Below are 18,250 nucleotides of genomic sequence, written 5' to 3' on the forward strand. Positions count from 1 at the left end.
ATTATATTGTAGTCTTGAAAACAAAATTTTGAAAATATAATATAATTTTCAAAAATTAATTTTAAAGAATTATATTACATTTTCGAAAATAAATTTTCGAGAATACAATATAATTTTTAAAAATTTATTTTCGAGAATGTAGTATAATTAAATTGTTATTACGAATTTATTTAAACTATTTATATAAAATGTTTGAACTCGGACTAGTATGCATAGGCACTTGTCTTGAAGACAAGTTCTCAAGCATGCATGGATAAAATGATGCTCTTGAGTTTTTTGGTTTTTTGAAGTCTCAAGATAAGAACATCTTTTTACTCATGTATGCTTGAGAACTGTCATGTCTCTTTCATTCATATATATGATCAAGTAAATAGGTTTATAAGTTCATATATTTCCAATTAAGTCATTTTTAAATCTCGAAAGTGGATTTCCAAGAAATTGAAAGGGTTTTTGGATATCTATTTTCAAGAAGCCTAAGAATTTTTTGGATATCCATTTTTGAAATGTTTGATTTTTCTTAAATCCTACAACAAACCCTAACCTATATTCACATGCATTTCAACCCCAATTCAACGAAAATCAATCGAAAACAAAAGTAAGAATCTTACCTTTAATTACTAGAAAACTAAAAAACATAGGTGACTTGAGGTTAATTTAATGGAGTTAGGGTCTTTTTTTTAATTGAAAAGTGAAGAGAAAATAAGAGAAAATGAAAAGGGTAGGAATGAAAAATAGAAAGTGAGGGGTGGAGATGTATTTAGTAGAAATAGAAAATTAAATTTTGAATTTGAAGTGTATTTAAAAGTGAGGTGCATAGAGTAATAAATAGAGTGTAAATAGATTTTTTTATTTATTTATTTTGGTATATCTTTCTATAATTTAATTTAAAATTGAAATTAAAAAAATTACAAGCATGATTTAAAAACATGAAAATAAAATATTTTAAGAAACAGAAAGTATCTACAAGCACAAAAACCACATATATCAAAATGTAACTTTTGATATAAATGAAGTTGTAGCTTAAAATAAAAGAAGAGATTACAAATAATAAAATTTAAAATTGAAAATTATCGAATATATTCTTTTAATAGTGATTACATGAACAAAAAATTTAAAAATATAATTTTTTTTATTTTGAAATAACATAATCCATTAGCTATCCTTGAACTTAGCAAAAATCTAAAAAATCCCACACAAATCCTTGAAACCTTTGCAAAGTTTATGCTTAATCCAATGTTCATGAACCCAACACTAACCTCATGTTTCTTTACTAAAATTCTCTTCATGGTTCTCCCCACTTTTTCCTTCTTTAAGTTTTACCACTTCCCAATACTTCCAAATTTTTTTTTTTTTTTTTTTTTTTTACTTTTGAATTTGTTATTCACTAACTTTTGTTATTACCCATTTCTTGTTTTATTGTAATATCTTCTTTTTTGTTCATATTTTGGAAAATATTTAGTATTTTAATAAGAATGGAAGCACGTTGAGATTAGCTAGTTTTAATACTAATGCCATGTCTCATTCATTTGATGAGCTTTCTATCTAAGAAAAAGAAGGTAATTCAAAGGAAATTTCTTTCTTGCATTCGATAAAAAATAGATGGATTAAAGCCAATCGTTCTTAAGTTGAGTATGTGTGAATTATATGTGATGTAAGGTAGATTTACAAATATATATATATATATAAGTAGTAAAAATTTTAACAAAAAGTTGTATATAATTTTGATAAAAAAAATATATTTCGAGTCACAATTGATGATAAAAATAATTTTTATATTTTATTTATATTTGAATTGAAATAAATAAGATATAAATACATAAATGAACAAAACATGATAAAAATATCGAAATGACCAAATTTAATGCAACCAAAACCCAACGTTTGACAACCAAAGAGGCAAAATCATCATTTCAGTCCATTACCCCAATAATGCCAAACCCAATTGGAGAAAAGACAATCCATCAAGATTTATTCTAAGTACACCACTAAATTTTCTTTTTACACCCTTAAAATTTTTCTTCACAAAATATTCATATATAAAATATCAATTTTATCTTTTAATAAATTAAAATTTTACCCTTCTTATTCCACTATAGTCTAAGGTTTACAATATTGTTTCATTGAATATGATTTTCTTAGAAATAAAATTATGAAAGCTTTAAAGACTTATCAAAAATGGATTCTAAAAGCTTTAAAAGGTTATCCAAAATTAAAAATCTCAAAAATCTACTTTTGAAAGTTTTAAATATTTCTCAGAAATTTATTTTCAAAAACTTTTTAAAGTTCTATGAAATCCATTTACTTTTCCAGAAGTTTTTAAAACTCTCAAAAATTTATTTTTAGGAAACTCGAATTTGATGAAATAATATCATAAATCCTAGAATATTTTTGCACCAATTTAAACCAAATTAATCAACAAACATATCAAAATCTTACCTGTAATCAATAGAACAATTAAACAATTTGTAATTTAAGGGTTTTAGGGATAAGTTTGGATTAAGAGTGAGAAAATGAAGAAAAGAATTAAAAAGGTATGAAAAAATATGATTTTGTTGGATGGGATGCATTTATAAAAAAATAAAAATTTTTATTTTAAAAATGGAATGTATTTAATAATAAAGTCTAAAGAGAAAAATTTATGAATATAAATAAAATTTCCCATCCATCAAAGCAGGGCAAAATAGTTTTTTAGAACAATACCATCCAAACTCCCAAATCTACCTTTCTAGGACCGTTTTATGTAATGCAAGCATCTATAACTTATATAATAGTTATCTCTTAACATGCTTTGAAAGGACATATAAGCAATGTAAATAAAATCAATTAAGGGGTAATTTTGGAAAGGAAGTTTCTTCAGAAACTTCTTCAAAAGCTTGCAAGGAGAAAATTTTATCTGTCTCGATTTTCAATGTTTTTTTTTTTTTTTTAACCTTATCCCTCTGTCTTCCTTTTATTATAACACAACGATAGATATGGAGAAAATCATAATATTTTATATTCTTCATTTTTACAAACAGAAAAAAAGAAAATAATCATAGTTAAGTCTCTTAGATCTGATTTTCATTAATCGTACTATGCATCTCCATCATAAAAAACTTCATTGATTTTTCTTTTTGTCCTCTTTGAAGATCAAAATAAGTATTCAAAGGTAAACATATAAACCTTTTTTTTTTTTTTTTAAGTTTAAGATTTTTTATCAACAAAACAAAAAAACCCAATTTCAATTTTTGGGTAAAGTTTTGATTATTGAGGATAAAAGTTTGATAGTACGATATGTTATATATTAAAAAAAATAAAACTTTTTAAGAACAATAAGTTTATAACTTGCTATCAGAAAAAAGTAACCATGCATGTATGATTTCTAGTTTGTTTATATTTTTTTAGTTTCGAAAGCATTAGGCCATTATTTTCTTCTCTTTTCCCAAGCTACAACACATTGCTTCAAGGTTCTTCCTTGCTGCGTTGCTTGCATGTAGCTTTTTCCTTAACTTTTCTTTCTCATCAATTACAACACAAATAGACTTTTTGTCCCTTGGGGCTTGGTGTGAACTAAGATCTGTGTTGCACTACCTAAACTGTTTTAAACTTTTGCCAACAGGTGGGCAATATTTTTGGATCTGTATTTTAACATTATCTAGAATGGTAATCATATCGGCAACCTGTTGTGTTCTTCGATCACCAAGGTATCCATTACTGTTGTGGCTTTGTTCATGGATTAATTTTAAAAGTAGCATTACATTTGCAACAATTCCTAATCTTAGTAGAATTTATGGTAAGATTAAACAATTTGCTATTTCCAAATAGAAAATTGCAACAATTAATGGTAGATTAAAGATACTTGCTTTACATTTACTACATTTGTTTGTAAATTTTTATCTACAGATGTCTCTGCATTACCTGGATGTTTTTTCTTATATGTGTAATAATGATTTTGTTGCATGGTGTTTCAGGCTTTTTGAACGAGGATTAGCATATGTTGAAACTGATTATCTATCTTTCTCTTTGGGATAAATACATTAAATATGAGTATATAAACTAAGAGTGGAGCCGCTTGCTGTTATTTATACTAGAGTATTAGAGAATCCTAATTAACAGTTGGATAAGTATTTCAACAAGTAATCTTTTTTGGTGTCTCTTCATATGTAATTGTTTATGTACCTTAGGTAACCATATTGCCACATGTTTCTGATCTTTTCTAATTAGATTGGCCAAATGTAATGCTATCATTGGTTTTTTTTTTTTTTTGTTATTATTCTTTCTTATTTGCTTTTTACTTTTTGCTTATTAAATTTTGCTATAAAGGAAAAAAATAAGGAAATAGTTAATAAGCAACATTAATTCATGCTGTTTAGTTGCATATAAAAGTATTATAATTTAACTTTTTACTTTTTATCAATGAATGTGAAAGTTGTATTTAATCCATTAATGCATTGTTGCTTTTGTATCTGAAAATAATTTCCTTTTACTTTAAGAAGTAGCAAAGGAGATACTAGATGGAGTCTAAAAAGAAATATTCCCTATTTACTAATTGAATTTGTAGTAGTGGTTTTTTTTTTTAAGTTGTTTTGTCATTTTATTTAATCTTACCACCAACTGCTCAAAATTGTTTCAAGATCACATCATTTCATAATTATTCCTAATTTAAAAAGTTGCTTTAATCTTTTGACTAGTTGTTGCAAAATTTTGTTTAGAAGTAGTAAATTGTTTAATTTGTCTGGGATGTACATTTATCAATAACCAATGCTTTATGGGAGGCAAGGTCCCAAATATAAAAGAAACTCCTTGACCCACCAAAATATGCACCCCTTCAGAGTGAGTTGCTCACCGAAACTACCTCTCAAAACAAGACCATCATCCTTTATAACTTCATATCAGATTGGGACTATCCTGTCAAGGTACTATCTTTACAAAGTTTTTTGTTTTACATTTTGGGAACTATAAATATAAAACCTTTTTGAATGGCTAAAGTTGTATTATTTGTTTGTTTGTAAATTAGCATTGTTCAGATGATGATAGCACAACAATGCTTTTCTTGCTAGTCAAAACTTCTATTAACTAGATTGTTTTGAAAAAGCCTATTAGTGTTGATATTGATTTGGAAATAGTTGGTTCTATCGTATAGGTTGGGAGGGCATCAATTGAGATTCAATTAGAAGTTATTCAGTCCACATAAGGTACTATGCTTTAATTTGAAATTTATAATTAACTTTGCAGATTGAAAACTTTAAAATGCTATTTTGGTATCAGAAAAATAAAATAAATAGTTGGACTACAATTATATTGTTGCTTTTATTTAAAAAAGGGTGGGGGAGAATCATGACTTGGCTATTTCCATCAAGAAAAATTAAAGATCGACTCATTAGAATTGCATTTAAGATAAAATATGCATTTATTATCCTTTTTGGGTACAAATTCATTGACACATTGTACCTTTTTCAATCAATTATCCGCAAAAATCATGTCATTTATTTGTTTTCATTTGACATTTGATAATGTTTAAGATATAAATCATTTTAGCAAATTAATTACAAAATTTCCTAAAATTTCATGCTTTGCAAGATATAAAGCATGATGGTGTGACTTACTATATTGTATTATGACTTAGAGACTCGTCTAAACTCTCAATTCTTTGTAGTTAATCTCAATGATAATGAAAATTCAAATCAAAGCATGAAATTTATTTCTTACATTTTCTTATGTTTCATATATAAATTAGTGTAGCAAATTAATTATACTATAAATATTTCTAAAATTTCAAGCTTTGCTTAGATGTAAAGCATAACAATATGACTTAGTGCACCATATTAAGGTTTAGAGACTCATTTAGACTCTAAATTCTTTTTACCTAATCTCAGTGTGTTAATAAAAATTTAAACAAAAAAGTGAAATCATGTTTCAATTTTTAATTTTCACTTATCATATACTTTATCAATCATTCTAAATTTTCTACGAATTTTTTTTTTATAATTTGAATTTTAATTGAGAAGTTATCTTCGAATTGCTATCTTCATTAGGATCAACATATTAAGAATGTAAGTAAACTCTGTAGCATAGCACGGGTCTAGTGAATAATGAAATGAAAACATTACCATAAGTCTACGGTCTAGTGAATAATGAAATGAAAACATTACCATAAGTCAGGGGTTCCCCCAAGATAACCGGAAAAAACCGGTAACTTTCCCGGCTTAACCGGTTAATGGAGTCAACGTCTATAAATAAGGGGATCTAGGGTACAAAATGCCAACACGATTGAACCACCGCCTCTCTCTTTCTTTTATAAACCAAACCCTCGAAAATCTTATCATCAAAACGAGACCCTCTCAAAATCCAAATCCTCTTCTCTCTTTCTCTCCTCTTATATATATACTCAAAACGAAAACCTATAAAAGACTCTTGTTTTCAAACATCCTCCCTCTTTTTCCCCTCTATTTTCCCTCCAAATTTTGTAGATTTACTCCTTTAAATACCCTAATTTTTGTTTTGTTTTGTTTTTGTTTTTGTGAAAAAGTAGTTAAATTTGATTAGATTTGGATAAAATTCGATCTGTATTTGTTTTGGGTATTCTCTTCATTTCCTCAAAATTTTGTATATGTAAACTTTGAAAACCCTAATTTTTTGATACACAGATTGGATTTGATTAGATTTGGGTGAAATTCGATCTGGGTTTGGTTTTGCTTATTTAGAGAAAAACCCAGAATTTGTTTTGGGAAAATTTGGTTTATTTTGGGTAATTTGGGTGAGGAACAAATAAGAGAATGGCAGAACAAGGTGGCTTGGAAGGGAGCCAACCTGTGGATCTTTCCAAGCACCCATCTGGCATTGTTCCCACTCTTCAGTAAGTCTCCTTTTTGCTTCTCGTCTTAGATTCTGATACGTGTATATATATAGTTTGTGTATAAAGTTACATAAGCGTAAAATTTGGTTGAAATTATTTTGTCGATTGGGGAGATCTTTTAGGAGTTATAGGAGATGGGTTTTCAATTAAATCATTGGAAAAAAGGTGCTTTTGAGGTATGGGTCTTTGAGATTTTGGTATTTTCGAATTTGAGTGGGATTTTATTTGGCTGACTAGATTTTGGGGATAGGTGTGATCTTTTTGTTATTAAAGACGTGTAGTCAATTAAATCATTGGAAAAAGGGTGGTTTTTTAGAGGATATATCTCTAATTCGTGCTTTACGTTTTGATGATGATGAGAAGTTTGGGGATAGGAATTTCTGCTGTTGTATTGGGTAAGGGAATTGATTTTGGGGGATGAGTTTTGATTGTATGGTGGGAAGACGAAGTGGGAATTTAGGGGGTTTGGTATGCGAGCTTGTGATATTTGTCTATGTTGAAAAGAATGGATTCTGTATGTACGTGGTTTGAGTATGCTCCTGTTGAAAATTCATGGACCCTTAACTACTTAAGTGTGATTTTGTAATGCAATGATGGAAAGATTTAATTATATGTCTTTGGGGGATTAATACTGTTTCTGTTACATTTGATGTAGTTGATATAGTAACCCAGTGTCCTAGATATGGATGGTGGGTAATTTTGATAAGATGAATAATAAATAAATTACATCAAATATCAATACATGAGCAAAGCTGGTTCAACCACATATCACACTTCAGTCTTGTTCTTATGGGGAATCAGCTAGCTGAATAAATTGCAAGCCCAATTACAAGTTACTAACTGATCTTAACGGGTATATGAAACTGTTATATTTGTCAGAATTTCTTTATTGTAACTGAGGCTTGACAGAAGTTTTACATTGGAGCATGTTTCTTTTCGATGCTTCTAAAGTTGTAATGATTCAGTGACTAAGTGTGAATTTGTATTATACTTTCAACAAAAGAAAGAAATGGAAGCTTCTTCTAATTTCTACTATTAGAACTGTGCTCTTAATCCTTAATGCATTGGGGCTTGACTGCAGTTAATATAAGAAAATCTTATTAGTAGTCTTACTGTGTTTCTAGGAACATTGTATCAACTGTGAACTTAGATTGCAAGTTGGATCTTAAGCAAATTGCACTGCAGGCGCGAAATGCAGAATACAATCCCAAGGTATGTCAGGGATGGTTAATTCTAATTATTATTATTTTTTATTTTCTGCAGTTTCTGATTTTGCTGCTGATATTTGGTTGCTAACCTTTTATTTATGAAATAATCCCACAGCGTTTTGCTGCTGTCATCATGAGAATCAGGGAACCAAAAACTACAGCTTTAATTTTTGCCTCTGGGAAGATGGTAATTCCTTTCTTATTGAGAATTACAACAATCTGCATTTATCTGTTTATTGTGTTTAGCGTCAAAATCCTTTAGTAAATAGCTGGTTATTGCACCAATTGCTTGAGCCCAAGCATTATCCAATTATTGATTTACTAAAATAGTTTTCCTTGCTTCTTCAGGTTTGCACTGGTGCTAAAAGTGAACAGCTGTCTAAACTGGCCGCAAGGAAGGTAGATATTTTTCTTTTAGTTGTTTGTGCCTTTAATTCTGTTTGTGAACTATGTAGAGGTCAATTAGTTCTGTGATATCTATTCTTATCATTAGGTTAGGTGGGTGCAATCATACAATTGGCTGTAACTTACACTATTTTTGTGCTTTCAGTATGCCAGGATTATCCAAAAGCTTGGGTTTCCTGCTAAGTTTAAGGTACATACACTATTTCTTTTCTCTTTTTTCTCATGCAGAACATTTTCCTAAAATTGCATGTATGAACTGAAAATCCTCCTTCAATAGTGTTTCCCCAGCTGGTTTGTTTACCTTTGTTCTTGTCATTGGCAGGACTTCAAAATTCAGAATATTGTTGGGTCCTGTGATGTCAAATTTCCTATCAGACTTGAAGGTCTTGCTTACTCCCATGGTGCCTTTTCAAGTGTAAGTGGCGGTCATCGTTCATTGATTTGTTTCCTTTTATAGAAGAAAGTTGGATATTTATGTTTGTAGGTGGGCATGTGTGATTCTCAGGTAGAAGTGCCTGACTGCCTGTGTCTATTTCTATGCGTGTATGCACAAAAAAATTTAGTCTTTTTCTGTGAGCCATTGAATTTACTTGCTAGCCCCTATGGTGTTAATCTCAGGGAATGGTAAAAATTTTCAGTAAATTATTTTCCAACATTATTTGCAATAAAATTGAAACTAAGAAATATTCATTTGGTTAGGAACTAGCCTTGAAAACATGAAGATGCACTTACTATTTAGATTTAGTTCTTTTTTGGATGAGTTCTAGATAGTTGGAAGGTGTGGTTATTTGATGTCAGGACTTGTTTGTTTGGTTTAATGACTGGGCTTATCTTCATGTGTTAATGCAGTATGAACCAGAACTCTTTCCCGGTCTGATATATCGAATGAAACAACCAAAGATTGTGCTTCTTATTTTTGTGTCAGGGAAGATTGTGATCACCGGAGCTAAGGTGAGTACCTTGGTGGTCTTTTCATCTGTCATATGTCTCTAATGGAATCACTAATTCTCTTTGATCGAGTGTCTCAGGTGAGAGATGAGACATACACAGCCTTTGAGAATATATATCCTGTCCTTACGGAGTTCAGGAAGAGCCAGCAATGGTAGGAAGCTATCCTCTCCTCTGAAGTGATCGACAACTGTTAATTTTTTCGTTCATCTCAGAAGAATGTTTTTGACTTTGTTTCTAAGTTGTAACTGATCTTTATTTTTCCGGCAGATATACCTTTGAATGGGACTTCGACTTGGTTGTGGATAGTTGGTTTTCCTCTGCCATTGGTGTTTTGGAGTTGGATTTTAAGTGTGAATATATGAAGAATGGGCATTCACAACTGGCTTTTTGGCTATGGTTGTTGCATGGGGTCTTCTTTTTCCTTAATTAGTAATTTAGAAGGGAGAGCAAACTGAAAGAAACATGTTCAGGTTTCCTGTTTCTGACATTTTACTTTCAATTACAATAAAAGTTTTTTTATTGCTCTAACTGTTTTTGTCATCTCAGTTCAGGTAAATTGGGTACGATGGCATCTATGCTATCGGCCAATTTAAAACTTAATATAATAATACGGTATGAAAATAATATTAATAAAAAATATAAAAATAATATGATTTAAAATTTTTAAAAAATTATAAATAAATTTAATAAAATTAAAAAATTATATGTTATATTTTTATGTTGATATAAATTATAATATAATTTTTATATAAAATATAATATAAATATAATATTTTATATGATGTAATGATACGAATTTTTAGGTTGTTAAACCATGAATTTGTAACTTACCTGCTAGAAAATGCTTAAAACTCGTAAATCAGAATCTCAACATTTTTTGTCATGTGTTAATTGATAAAATAAATAAATAAATAATCCTAAGAACCTGTAACATAGAAAAGAAACTAGGAAAACTAAACTGCAAAAATGGTACATCCAAGTCGAGCAGAATCACATTTATGGTAACAGAAATGCCAATACTGTTAAAAATGCTATTACCCCACCAATGAGGGATCTAGAGAAGAAGAATAATCAATCTGATTGACAGTGTTAACGGCTGTAAGTAAGAGCGTTGTGCTTTGAAAAGGTTTAATTGGTTAGGGTTGACAATCTTGTAAAAAGAAATGAGAGATGCTTAGTACCTTTCTTTTTTTTTTTTTTTTTAAGTTCTTAATCTACCCTTTAATCCCTATCCTACAACATTCTTACAACATTCCTGATTGAAAGAAAAACATTCCCCTTAAACCTAACCTTCAAATGTCAACTGATCCAAGATATAATTGGCAAAAAATTTCTTCATTTGTGTAATTTCTATGATTTTTTTTTTCTCTTTTGATCTTGTTTTAGTATGTTGGAATAGAGAAACAGAGCTATTCCATCTCCCCCCCCCCCCACTTTTTTTTTTTTTCTTGTTGGATTTACTGTATTAAAAACCCTAAATATCAAAACTTATTTATTGAAAGATTTATGGGAAGTTTATTCAAAATACTTTTTGAATGGCAAGTTATGTTTTGCTACTTTGGGAGAATTGGTAAAAAAAAAAAAATTGTTTGCAACAATGGTTGGTACATATTGGAAAGTGAAGTACTCATGCCACCGTAGGCCTTTACCTTTTTATTGGAAATGTGAAATTCTTCTCCAGATCAAACTCGATAAGATTTATCTACATCAAATCTAATAAATTAACGAGAAATTACTTACAACTTTTCACCGGAATCAAATTCAAACAATAAAAAGATGAACACATTTCTCCTTACCATTTGAGCAAATCATCCGCCTTAACTTTGAGATAAAACAATAACAAACATCCTTTTTCCTATAACTACTTAAAATATTATATTCTAACAATTTTCTTAAGACAACTCAATCTCAATATATTTCCTTGACTTGGTGCAAGAGGATTGATATTGAAGAAAAAAAAAAGTGAAAGCAATGGATAGAGGAACATTCGAAAATGATTGTTCTAATCAGGTTTGGTATCTTACCTCATCTTTGAATTTCACATATGCCCTCAGACCATGAGGCTTTTTAAAAGTTCCATTGAAGTTCTGTGGGTCACAAATAGAATCTACATATGCAAAATTCAGCAGATTATTAATGTTATTATTGGTTTCTCCACCTCTCTCATACCATAAGTTCATCTTCAAGATAGTTATACTCAAAGGTGAACTCAGTCTTGATTCTCTGACACCTGAATAACAACATGACTCCAATTTTTACTACAACAATAATAATAATAAGTTAATTAAACTAGCAGGCATATGCTTAAATAATTAAAAAAGATGGTGTAATCCAAGCCAACTTACCATCCATGTTGGTGGTCATCATTTGCTATGTGAAAATCGAAATATACATAGGTTCCCTGTTCAAATTCATCGGTGGCAATTTTTGGCTCCTCATGCCGCTGAAACCATGTGTTGTATTTTCTGTGGTATCTCCAAGATTGCTTCTTCAGCTCCTTTGCAGCCAGATATTGTTGGTAAGTGTTCTGCACAAAGTTTGACATGTGGGAAGCTCACCAAATGATTGTATTGCAATAAATACAGAGAGAGAGAGAGAGAGAGAGAGAGAGAGAGAACTATTTACCTGTTGATAATAAAATGCAAAGAACAGTGTATCTGTGCCAGTGCCATATCCATCGATGCTTAAGCGTTCCCAAAAGGCAGGATTATTCACGATGGGTGCCTGAACTTGAGGGTAGCTAGCAGGTGTGGTGGCTGCGGGGTGCTTCTGCAGAATATAAGCAAATCACAATTATTTGAACCTACACAATTGTTGTCATTTTCTTTTTGGAAAAGAAAATATAGATGATTATCGGAAATCCCATACTGGAGTGTAGGTCCTTGCACGTTCTGAGTCTTTAGGTTGGGGAATTTTATAATATGCCGCCTGAAGCATCTGCAAATTGTATATTTGATCATGCATTCCTCCGGAATTCGTTGATCCACTGAGGTTGTCACCAATGGCACCAAGATCAGAAATGCTTCTCCGGCCAATAACACCAAGACCACTAGAAGACTGGTTGGTTTGTAAGGGTTGCCCAGGAGAAAGATCAATATCCCTAATAACTTGAGCAGGTTCAGTCAAAGAGCCTGATACAGCAGCCTGCAGCAAAGAGCCATTTACAAACCACTTATGTCATCATGATCTCTCACACTATAACCACACTTTTGCAACCAACATTCACCTATAACCACACTATCTAGAAAACAAACAATTTTTAAACCAAAGAAAATAAACTCTTATTTCTACATTATTGTGGCCCACATTTTTTTCTCTATCTACTAAAATCAAGCCCATGCAAATGTAGTTTTACAAACCAAAGACTTATATAGAGGAAACACTTTGACGACTAATTGGATTACCTACAGATTACTAAATTAAAGTGACAAAAGTAATGATGGTTCTAACAGAAGATGGAGCATGTTCACAGAAACAGTACCACACCGGCTATAACACCTATAGTAGAGTATTTTTCTTTTTTGACCAAAGAGTATATAAGATTAAGAAGCATTTAACATACAGGAGAATCAATAGCATAAGGAGTTTTCATATCATCCTCATTCATGAGATTCTTGGCAATCCCAGAAGTTGAAACAGCTTCAGAACTTGAGTCATCTGGTAAATTCTGTGGTTGTTGTTCCTCAACTTTTGCATGGCCAACATCTGCATATATATTAAGCTCTTACTCAAAACATAGAAGTATTATGAGAGACTAAATTAAGTCTCTGGCCAAACATAGATAAGGAAGAAGAAACTATCTGCAAGATAAAGCAACACCCACCGTGCATAAACCACTCCGGAATCAGGTTTTCTAATGATAACTTTTTCTATTCCAATATGTTTGAAGAAATATTCCATAAATTGCTTTATAAAACATTTTCTTGTAGGAAAAATAAAAGTTATTCTCCTCGAAAAAGCTTCGCTTGGAAATTTATTTCTGAAATGAACTAGGTTTTCTGTGAAACCAAATGTGCTATAGCAAAAGACCAAAAATAGAAAAAAGAGAAAGAGAAACAAGGGGTGGAAGAAGGGGCTTCATGATCGTACAACCCTCTACTTTATATGGAATGATTTAGTGTTTAATGAGCCTCATAAAATTAGATGATATGATATCCTTCACAAATCCCTCAAAGACTTCACCCTTCAAAAAGAATAGGGTTCACAAAGAAAATCAAGCAAACTGAATGTTACCAGCATCCTTTGGAACACTTATTGCCAATGCCTGCTGACTAGACTGCTGCTGGATGGAATTTGGTTGCTGCTGTAAGCTGGCAGATGCAACACTATTGAGACTTTGTGCTTGGCCACCAAGACCCAGTCCAGGTTGGATAGAGAGAGATGAGCTTTGAGAATTGAACTGCCAACAAAACATCAAAAAATATTATTTACTATATTCTTTAATGAAAGAAAGCTAATCCAACTTCTCACCAATTTGCAATGCATATATACATCATAAATGTCATATAAACTGAAAACAAAAATCTAGATTAGCTTTAAACTTTTTTTGTAAGAAGTTTAACAGCTTGGATCAGAGAAGAGGATAGAAGGAATTTCTCTAAGAAAGAGCACCTGCTGCATGAGAGGGTTTTGTTGTTGTGCAGAAAACTGCTTATGATTTCCTCCAGCAAGAGAAGGCATGCTAAGCAGATTGCTATGGCCTTGTTGTTGCACTTGCTGGAGCCGTTGCAAAAATTTTTCCCTTATATCAGGCGCTATCTCAGTTCTTCCACGAAACTGCCCCTGAAAATACAAACACATGAGCTACTATAACAAACATGACACATGTTGAGCGTGGATACAGATGCACGACAAACTAGTATACCAGCTCATTTTGATTGTGGAAGGAACTTCCAGGCCTCCACTGCACACCAGAAACCATTGAAGGGGAAAAAGCTCTGCCAGGTAGTCCAGCAGACTCATTAGGATTACTAGAATCAACAGATGCAATTCCATCATTAGCCTTTGCAGCCTGAGACAAGATCATTCTGTTACTCAGAGGGGATACCAAAGATTGCCCCATGCTACTATTCCCAAGTCTCTCATCAGGCCCCAAAATATTTATTTTTGTCATGTCAGAGACTGAAGGGACAACACCAAGGGCTCCACTGCTAGAAGCCACACTTCCAGAAACAAGTGGAATACTAGATGAAGGCTGACTGGAAAGGCCTACTCTACCAATGCCTCGCACTCCAGTATCAGCAAGAGATGGAGATGGCCTACGGCCAGGGAAGCTTGTGATATCTTCTTCTTTTGTAGCATCTGGCAAATTTACAGGAGAAGAAGGATTGGTAGTGCCTGAGTTTTCCAAGACACCTCGAGCAGAATTTGAAACTGGAAGAACAACTGAAGGTGTTGAAGCACCTGACAAACTATGAGGTGGAAGATTCACTGGAGCAGGGTTTGCATGGTTCCCACTGGGTGTTACTGCAGAAGAAGAATTAATTGCACTACTTTTTGAAGGCGGAGTCCTTGCTATATCAGAATTGCTATCCTGGGAAGCTGTATCTTCAACATGCTCCTGGGAGGAACTACCCTGCTGATTAGATCAAAATACGATCCATTCTTATACATCAAAAGTGAGTATCAAGCCATCAACTATAATTAACTTATATTGGAAAATTTGGCACATTTTATACATGTGAGTGCATCATTAAATATCGAAAAGACAGAGAGAAAAAGAACACCTACAGGCGTTTGAGATCCTGATGATGCCAAAGATGTCTTCAAGCCAAGAATTGGAACACCCTGCCAAACATTAAGAATTCCTTTTCCAAGTTATTTTCTATGAAAGAAGCCATTTCATGCACTGTTCGGTTAAAAACTCACATAAATCTAAGAACCCAAGTAATACATTGAAATCAGTGAACATATATGAGATTTAAGACCTTGTTCAGGTACAACCTTTTAAAAATAATATGCGCATAAATAACAAGTCTTAGTAAGTTACAACGTCACCAGAGAAAACTTATTTGAATTGCATTTCCAAAGCAAGAATCATCAAGCAGAACCAACATAGCAAAAAAGAGTTTACCTTGGAAAGAGGGCCAATTGCAACTAAATCTTCAAGAGACTCCACCTTGTCTAAAGGTAATGAGCTGTAGAGCTCATCGACATCACTAAAGTCATCGAAGTCCTCCTAAAAAAATAATTAGAAAAAATATATAACAGTGGAAACCCATGCAAATGACCATAAAATAGCATATATGTGATGATCTTCCTATAAGAATAAACAATTTGGAATAAAATGGTAATCCTTTTAACACCCCGAAAACTGCTGCTTGTGATCTAAAAACAAAACAAAAATTTCATAAAACAAAACCTGATTACGTTCCACATAATCGTCCAAGAAATCTTTCACATCGTTGACCTGCTCTGGACTCAATTCATCATTGTCCAATAGTCTCAAAATCAATTCTAACTTCATTATATGAGCTTTGTGCCGTGTAATTGATGTCTCCAAGTGTGTCTGAAGGGAGGAAAACAGCAAAAAGAAATAACGTTATATAAAAAAAAAGCATGTAGTCTCAAAATGTACTTTCTTTTTCAATTCTACCAGTCTAGGTGGTCTCGTCTTTCCTTTCTTCACAGACAGCCCCTCAATCTCAGCTTCAAAACTATCAATTTGGGATTCTAACTCTCCGACCTACTCAGGCAAAGAGTTTATGGTTACATAATAGTTTCACAATATAACTAAGTTCAAGTAAAAATGTAATAATTACTCAAAAAACCACATATACACGGAAATGCTTGGCATAGTGAAAGTTAAAATAAACTTTATTTAAAAAAACGGATAGAATGGAAAAGATATTATGAGAATAACTAAAACTTGCACTATAGAAGGGTTGCAGCCATTTTTGACACAAGCAAGAAAAAGGGGCAGAATGTGTAGATTTCATACCACATTATTCAACCAATCCCTTGTCTCAGATTTAGCCTTCTCCTTTGGATCCTACAATGAAATTGATGCATCACAGATAATTCAAATAAAATAGACAATTATAAGACTTCATGCTTCCAATAAATATTAATTTCATACTGTGACGCAGAAGCATTCAAGATGTGAAGACTTTTGTAATAAGCTGGGTAAGAGAAGGCAAAGAAGAGTTTGTAAAGAAAAGGAAAAGAAAAGTAGAAGTCGTGTCTATCTGTACTGCCAACACAAGTCCACAAACTTGATGTTTGACTAGGACAGTTGAATATCATCAAACAAGAAACAAGGTCAAGTATTCAATTAGACCATTTCGAGGTCTGTATCGATTTCTTGTTTAGCTCACTAACAGGTAATAATCTTGATTTGAGTGCAACGGCACAATATAAAAGGACAGCAGACTCCATGTAATTGAAAAGGGGTTAGTTTGTGTTGTTGTTGTTATCATTCATTAATAGGTAATAGGAACAATGAAGACTCATGATGCTTACAGTTTTGGGTTGTTGCCCTAAGCCTTCTTTAGAGAATGCTTTTGTCTTAGTCTCCTTCTCACAGATCTTAAATCTTTCCATCTCACGCTCAATTTGTTTGCGAGCATCCACCAGGGCTTGTTCATAAGAAGCACTAACCTATGTCGACAAACACCAAAAGAATAATCATCAGCTTCAAATCAATAAATGCAAGTACACAATTAATAATAAAAATGTTAAGCATCACTAAAGGTAAAGGTGATTCAACAACTTCCCATAAAGATGATAACAGTAAGAAATGCAATAACAATTACAAAGAATTACTTAATGAAGCATAATAAATCAAATAAACAATGCAAACAATCATTCAAAATGATAATGGAACAAGTAACTAACTTTCTTATCCTTGATCTCGCTCGATTGGATCCATGTCTTGATCTGGTCCCTATACCTTTGGAGCTTCTTGATTTCCTTCTTCAAGTCCGCCTCAAACTTTTCCTTCTGATTCGCATTATCAGTATCATAAACCTGAAACAACAATTCGATAAAAAAAACCAACAATTTTACGAACAGTTCAATTTGCACTATAGATAAACTAATTATTTGAACAAAAAAAATTGTTAGATTCTTTAACAACCTCATTTCTTCCCCTTTTATTAAGGCAAAATTGAAAACAAATTAATCATTAATAAAGAAAATAAATAAAACAAATTTAAAACATTTCCAAAAACACTTCAAAAAGAAGTGAGACTATAGTCACAACGAACTAAAATTCGACTATCGTTTTAGTGTCTAATTCCCTGCATTTTCTCGGGAACCAAACAGAAAAGAGAAAACCCAAAAGAAAAAGAGAGACTGATTTACAGTGATGAGAGTTTAAGGGTAACCTTGTTCCAGATGCTATCAAAGACATCGACACCTTCTTGGACCTTCTTCAGAACCCGATCGATCTCTCCTTGAAGCTTGCGACTCGCTCCCATTGTTGAATCGGAATGTTTCGAAGGCGAATTAGAGAGAATTTATCATCCAAATGAGAGAAATAATAAACCCTAGCACGTATTATTTTTCAATTTTTATAGGTTTCGAAATGTCGAGTGGAATTTTGCGTAACTCAATGAGTTTTGGGACCGTTTCACTCATTTAGGGCTTTTATTTGCTATAAAATAAATGGACAGAGAAGACGATATACCGTCCATCGGGGACTCAGAAGTGGACCGTGGAGTTCCAAAACGACATCGTATTACCTGTTAATTTGGAGGTGTGGGCCGGGCTCGAAAAAGAGCTATACGGGCCGAACCGGATCATTCCAACAGTTCTGTTTATTTATTGCCAAACACTCAACCATTATAATTAGGGGAATATTAGTCATTATCAGTTCGTATTATATCGGATTCGTTTTTTGATAATATAT

The 18,250-nt window shown here is 32.1% G+C and overlaps 2 protein-coding genes across 9 annotated transcripts; one reads left to right on the plus strand and one right to left on the minus strand.

The window, feature by feature from the left end:
- The first annotated feature begins 6,241 nt into the window (after positions 1 to 6,241).
- On the plus strand, positions 6,242 to 9,927 carry LOC111296349 (TATA-box-binding protein-like). 2 transcript variants are annotated; one of them, XM_022890610.2, is made up of 9 exons: positions 6,242 to 6,835; positions 7,960 to 8,047; positions 8,159 to 8,230; positions 8,392 to 8,442; positions 8,594 to 8,638; positions 8,771 to 8,863; positions 9,298 to 9,399; positions 9,477 to 9,550; positions 9,667 to 9,927. In XM_022890610.2, coding segments are annotated over exons 1-9 (606 nt in total). In that variant the 5' UTR covers positions 6,242 to 6,755; the 3' UTR covers positions 9,668 to 9,927. The 2 variants fall into 2 exon arrangements, with proteins under 2 accessions (XP_022746345.1, XP_089625048.1); XM_089768922.1 differs by lacking the exon at positions 9,667 to 9,927 and having other exon boundaries at positions 6,610 to 6,835; positions 9,477 to 9,554.
- A 1,232-nt stretch (positions 9,928 to 11,159) lies between these two features.
- On the minus strand, positions 11,160 to 18,012 carry LOC111295999 (uncharacterized). 7 transcript variants are annotated; one of them, XM_089768920.1, is made up of 17 exons: positions 17,727 to 18,012; positions 17,236 to 17,367; positions 16,861 to 16,998; positions 16,340 to 16,390; positions 15,995 to 16,084; positions 15,761 to 15,907; positions 15,473 to 15,577; positions 15,130 to 15,186; positions 14,803 to 14,974; positions 14,264 to 14,700; positions 14,011 to 14,181; positions 13,633 to 13,798; positions 12,962 to 13,104; positions 12,268 to 12,543; positions 12,025 to 12,168; positions 11,745 to 11,926; positions 11,160 to 11,629 (listed from the first exon to the last, which is right to left on the minus strand). In XM_089768920.1, exons 1-17 carry the CDS (start codon positions 17,817 to 17,819, stop codon positions 11,563 to 11,565), a joined length of 2,571 nt encoding a protein of 856 aa, XP_089625046.1. In that variant the 5' UTR covers positions 17,820 to 18,012; the 3' UTR covers positions 11,160 to 11,562. The 7 variants fall into 7 exon arrangements, with proteins under 7 accessions (XP_089625046.1, XP_022745695.1, XP_089625047.1 ...); XM_022889960.2 differs by having other exon boundaries at positions 14,803 to 14,977; XM_089768921.1 differs by lacking the exon at positions 16,340 to 16,390 and having other exon boundaries at positions 14,803 to 14,977.
- Between the last annotated feature and the right edge of the window lie 238 nt (positions 18,013 to 18,250).

Source organism: Durio zibethinus, chromosome 12 (assembly GCF_047325235.1).
Source record: "Durio zibethinus cultivar Kanyao isolate XHJ-2024 chromosome 12, ASM4732523v1, whole genome shotgun sequence".
In the NCBI taxonomy this organism is placed as follows: Eukaryota; Viridiplantae; Streptophyta; class Magnoliopsida; order Malvales; family Malvaceae; genus Durio; species Durio zibethinus.

What these genes read in the sequence shown, in the direction of transcription:
- LOC111296349 (XM_089768922.1), top strand. Translation starts at nt 6,756, where the DNA reads ATGGCAGAACAAGGTGGCTTGGAAGGGAGCCAACCTGTGGATCTTTCC. An exon ending in CTAAACTGGCCGCAAGGAAG is followed by an intron (nt 8,443 to 8,593) that starts GTAGATATTTTT and finishes TTGTGCTTTCAG; the next exon opens with TATGCCAGGATTATCCAAAA. An exon ending in CCCATGGTGCCTTTTCAAGT is followed by an intron (nt 8,864 to 9,297) that starts GTAAGTGGCGGT and finishes GTGTTAATGCAG; the next exon opens with TATGAACCAGAACTCTTTCC.
- LOC111295999 (XM_022889957.2), bottom strand. Translation starts at nt 17,819, where the DNA reads ATGGGAGCGAGTCGCAAGCTTCAAGGAGAGATCGATCGGGTTCTGAAG. An exon ending in GGGATTGGTTGAATAATGTG is followed by an intron (nt 16,085 to 16,339) that starts GTATGAAATCTA and finishes TTGCCTGAGTAG; the next exon opens with GTCGGAGAGTTAGAATCCCA. An exon ending in AGACGAGACCACCTAGACTG is followed by an intron (nt 15,908 to 15,994) that starts GTAGAATTGAAA and finishes TCCTCCCTTCAG; the next exon opens with ACACACTTGGAGACATCAAT.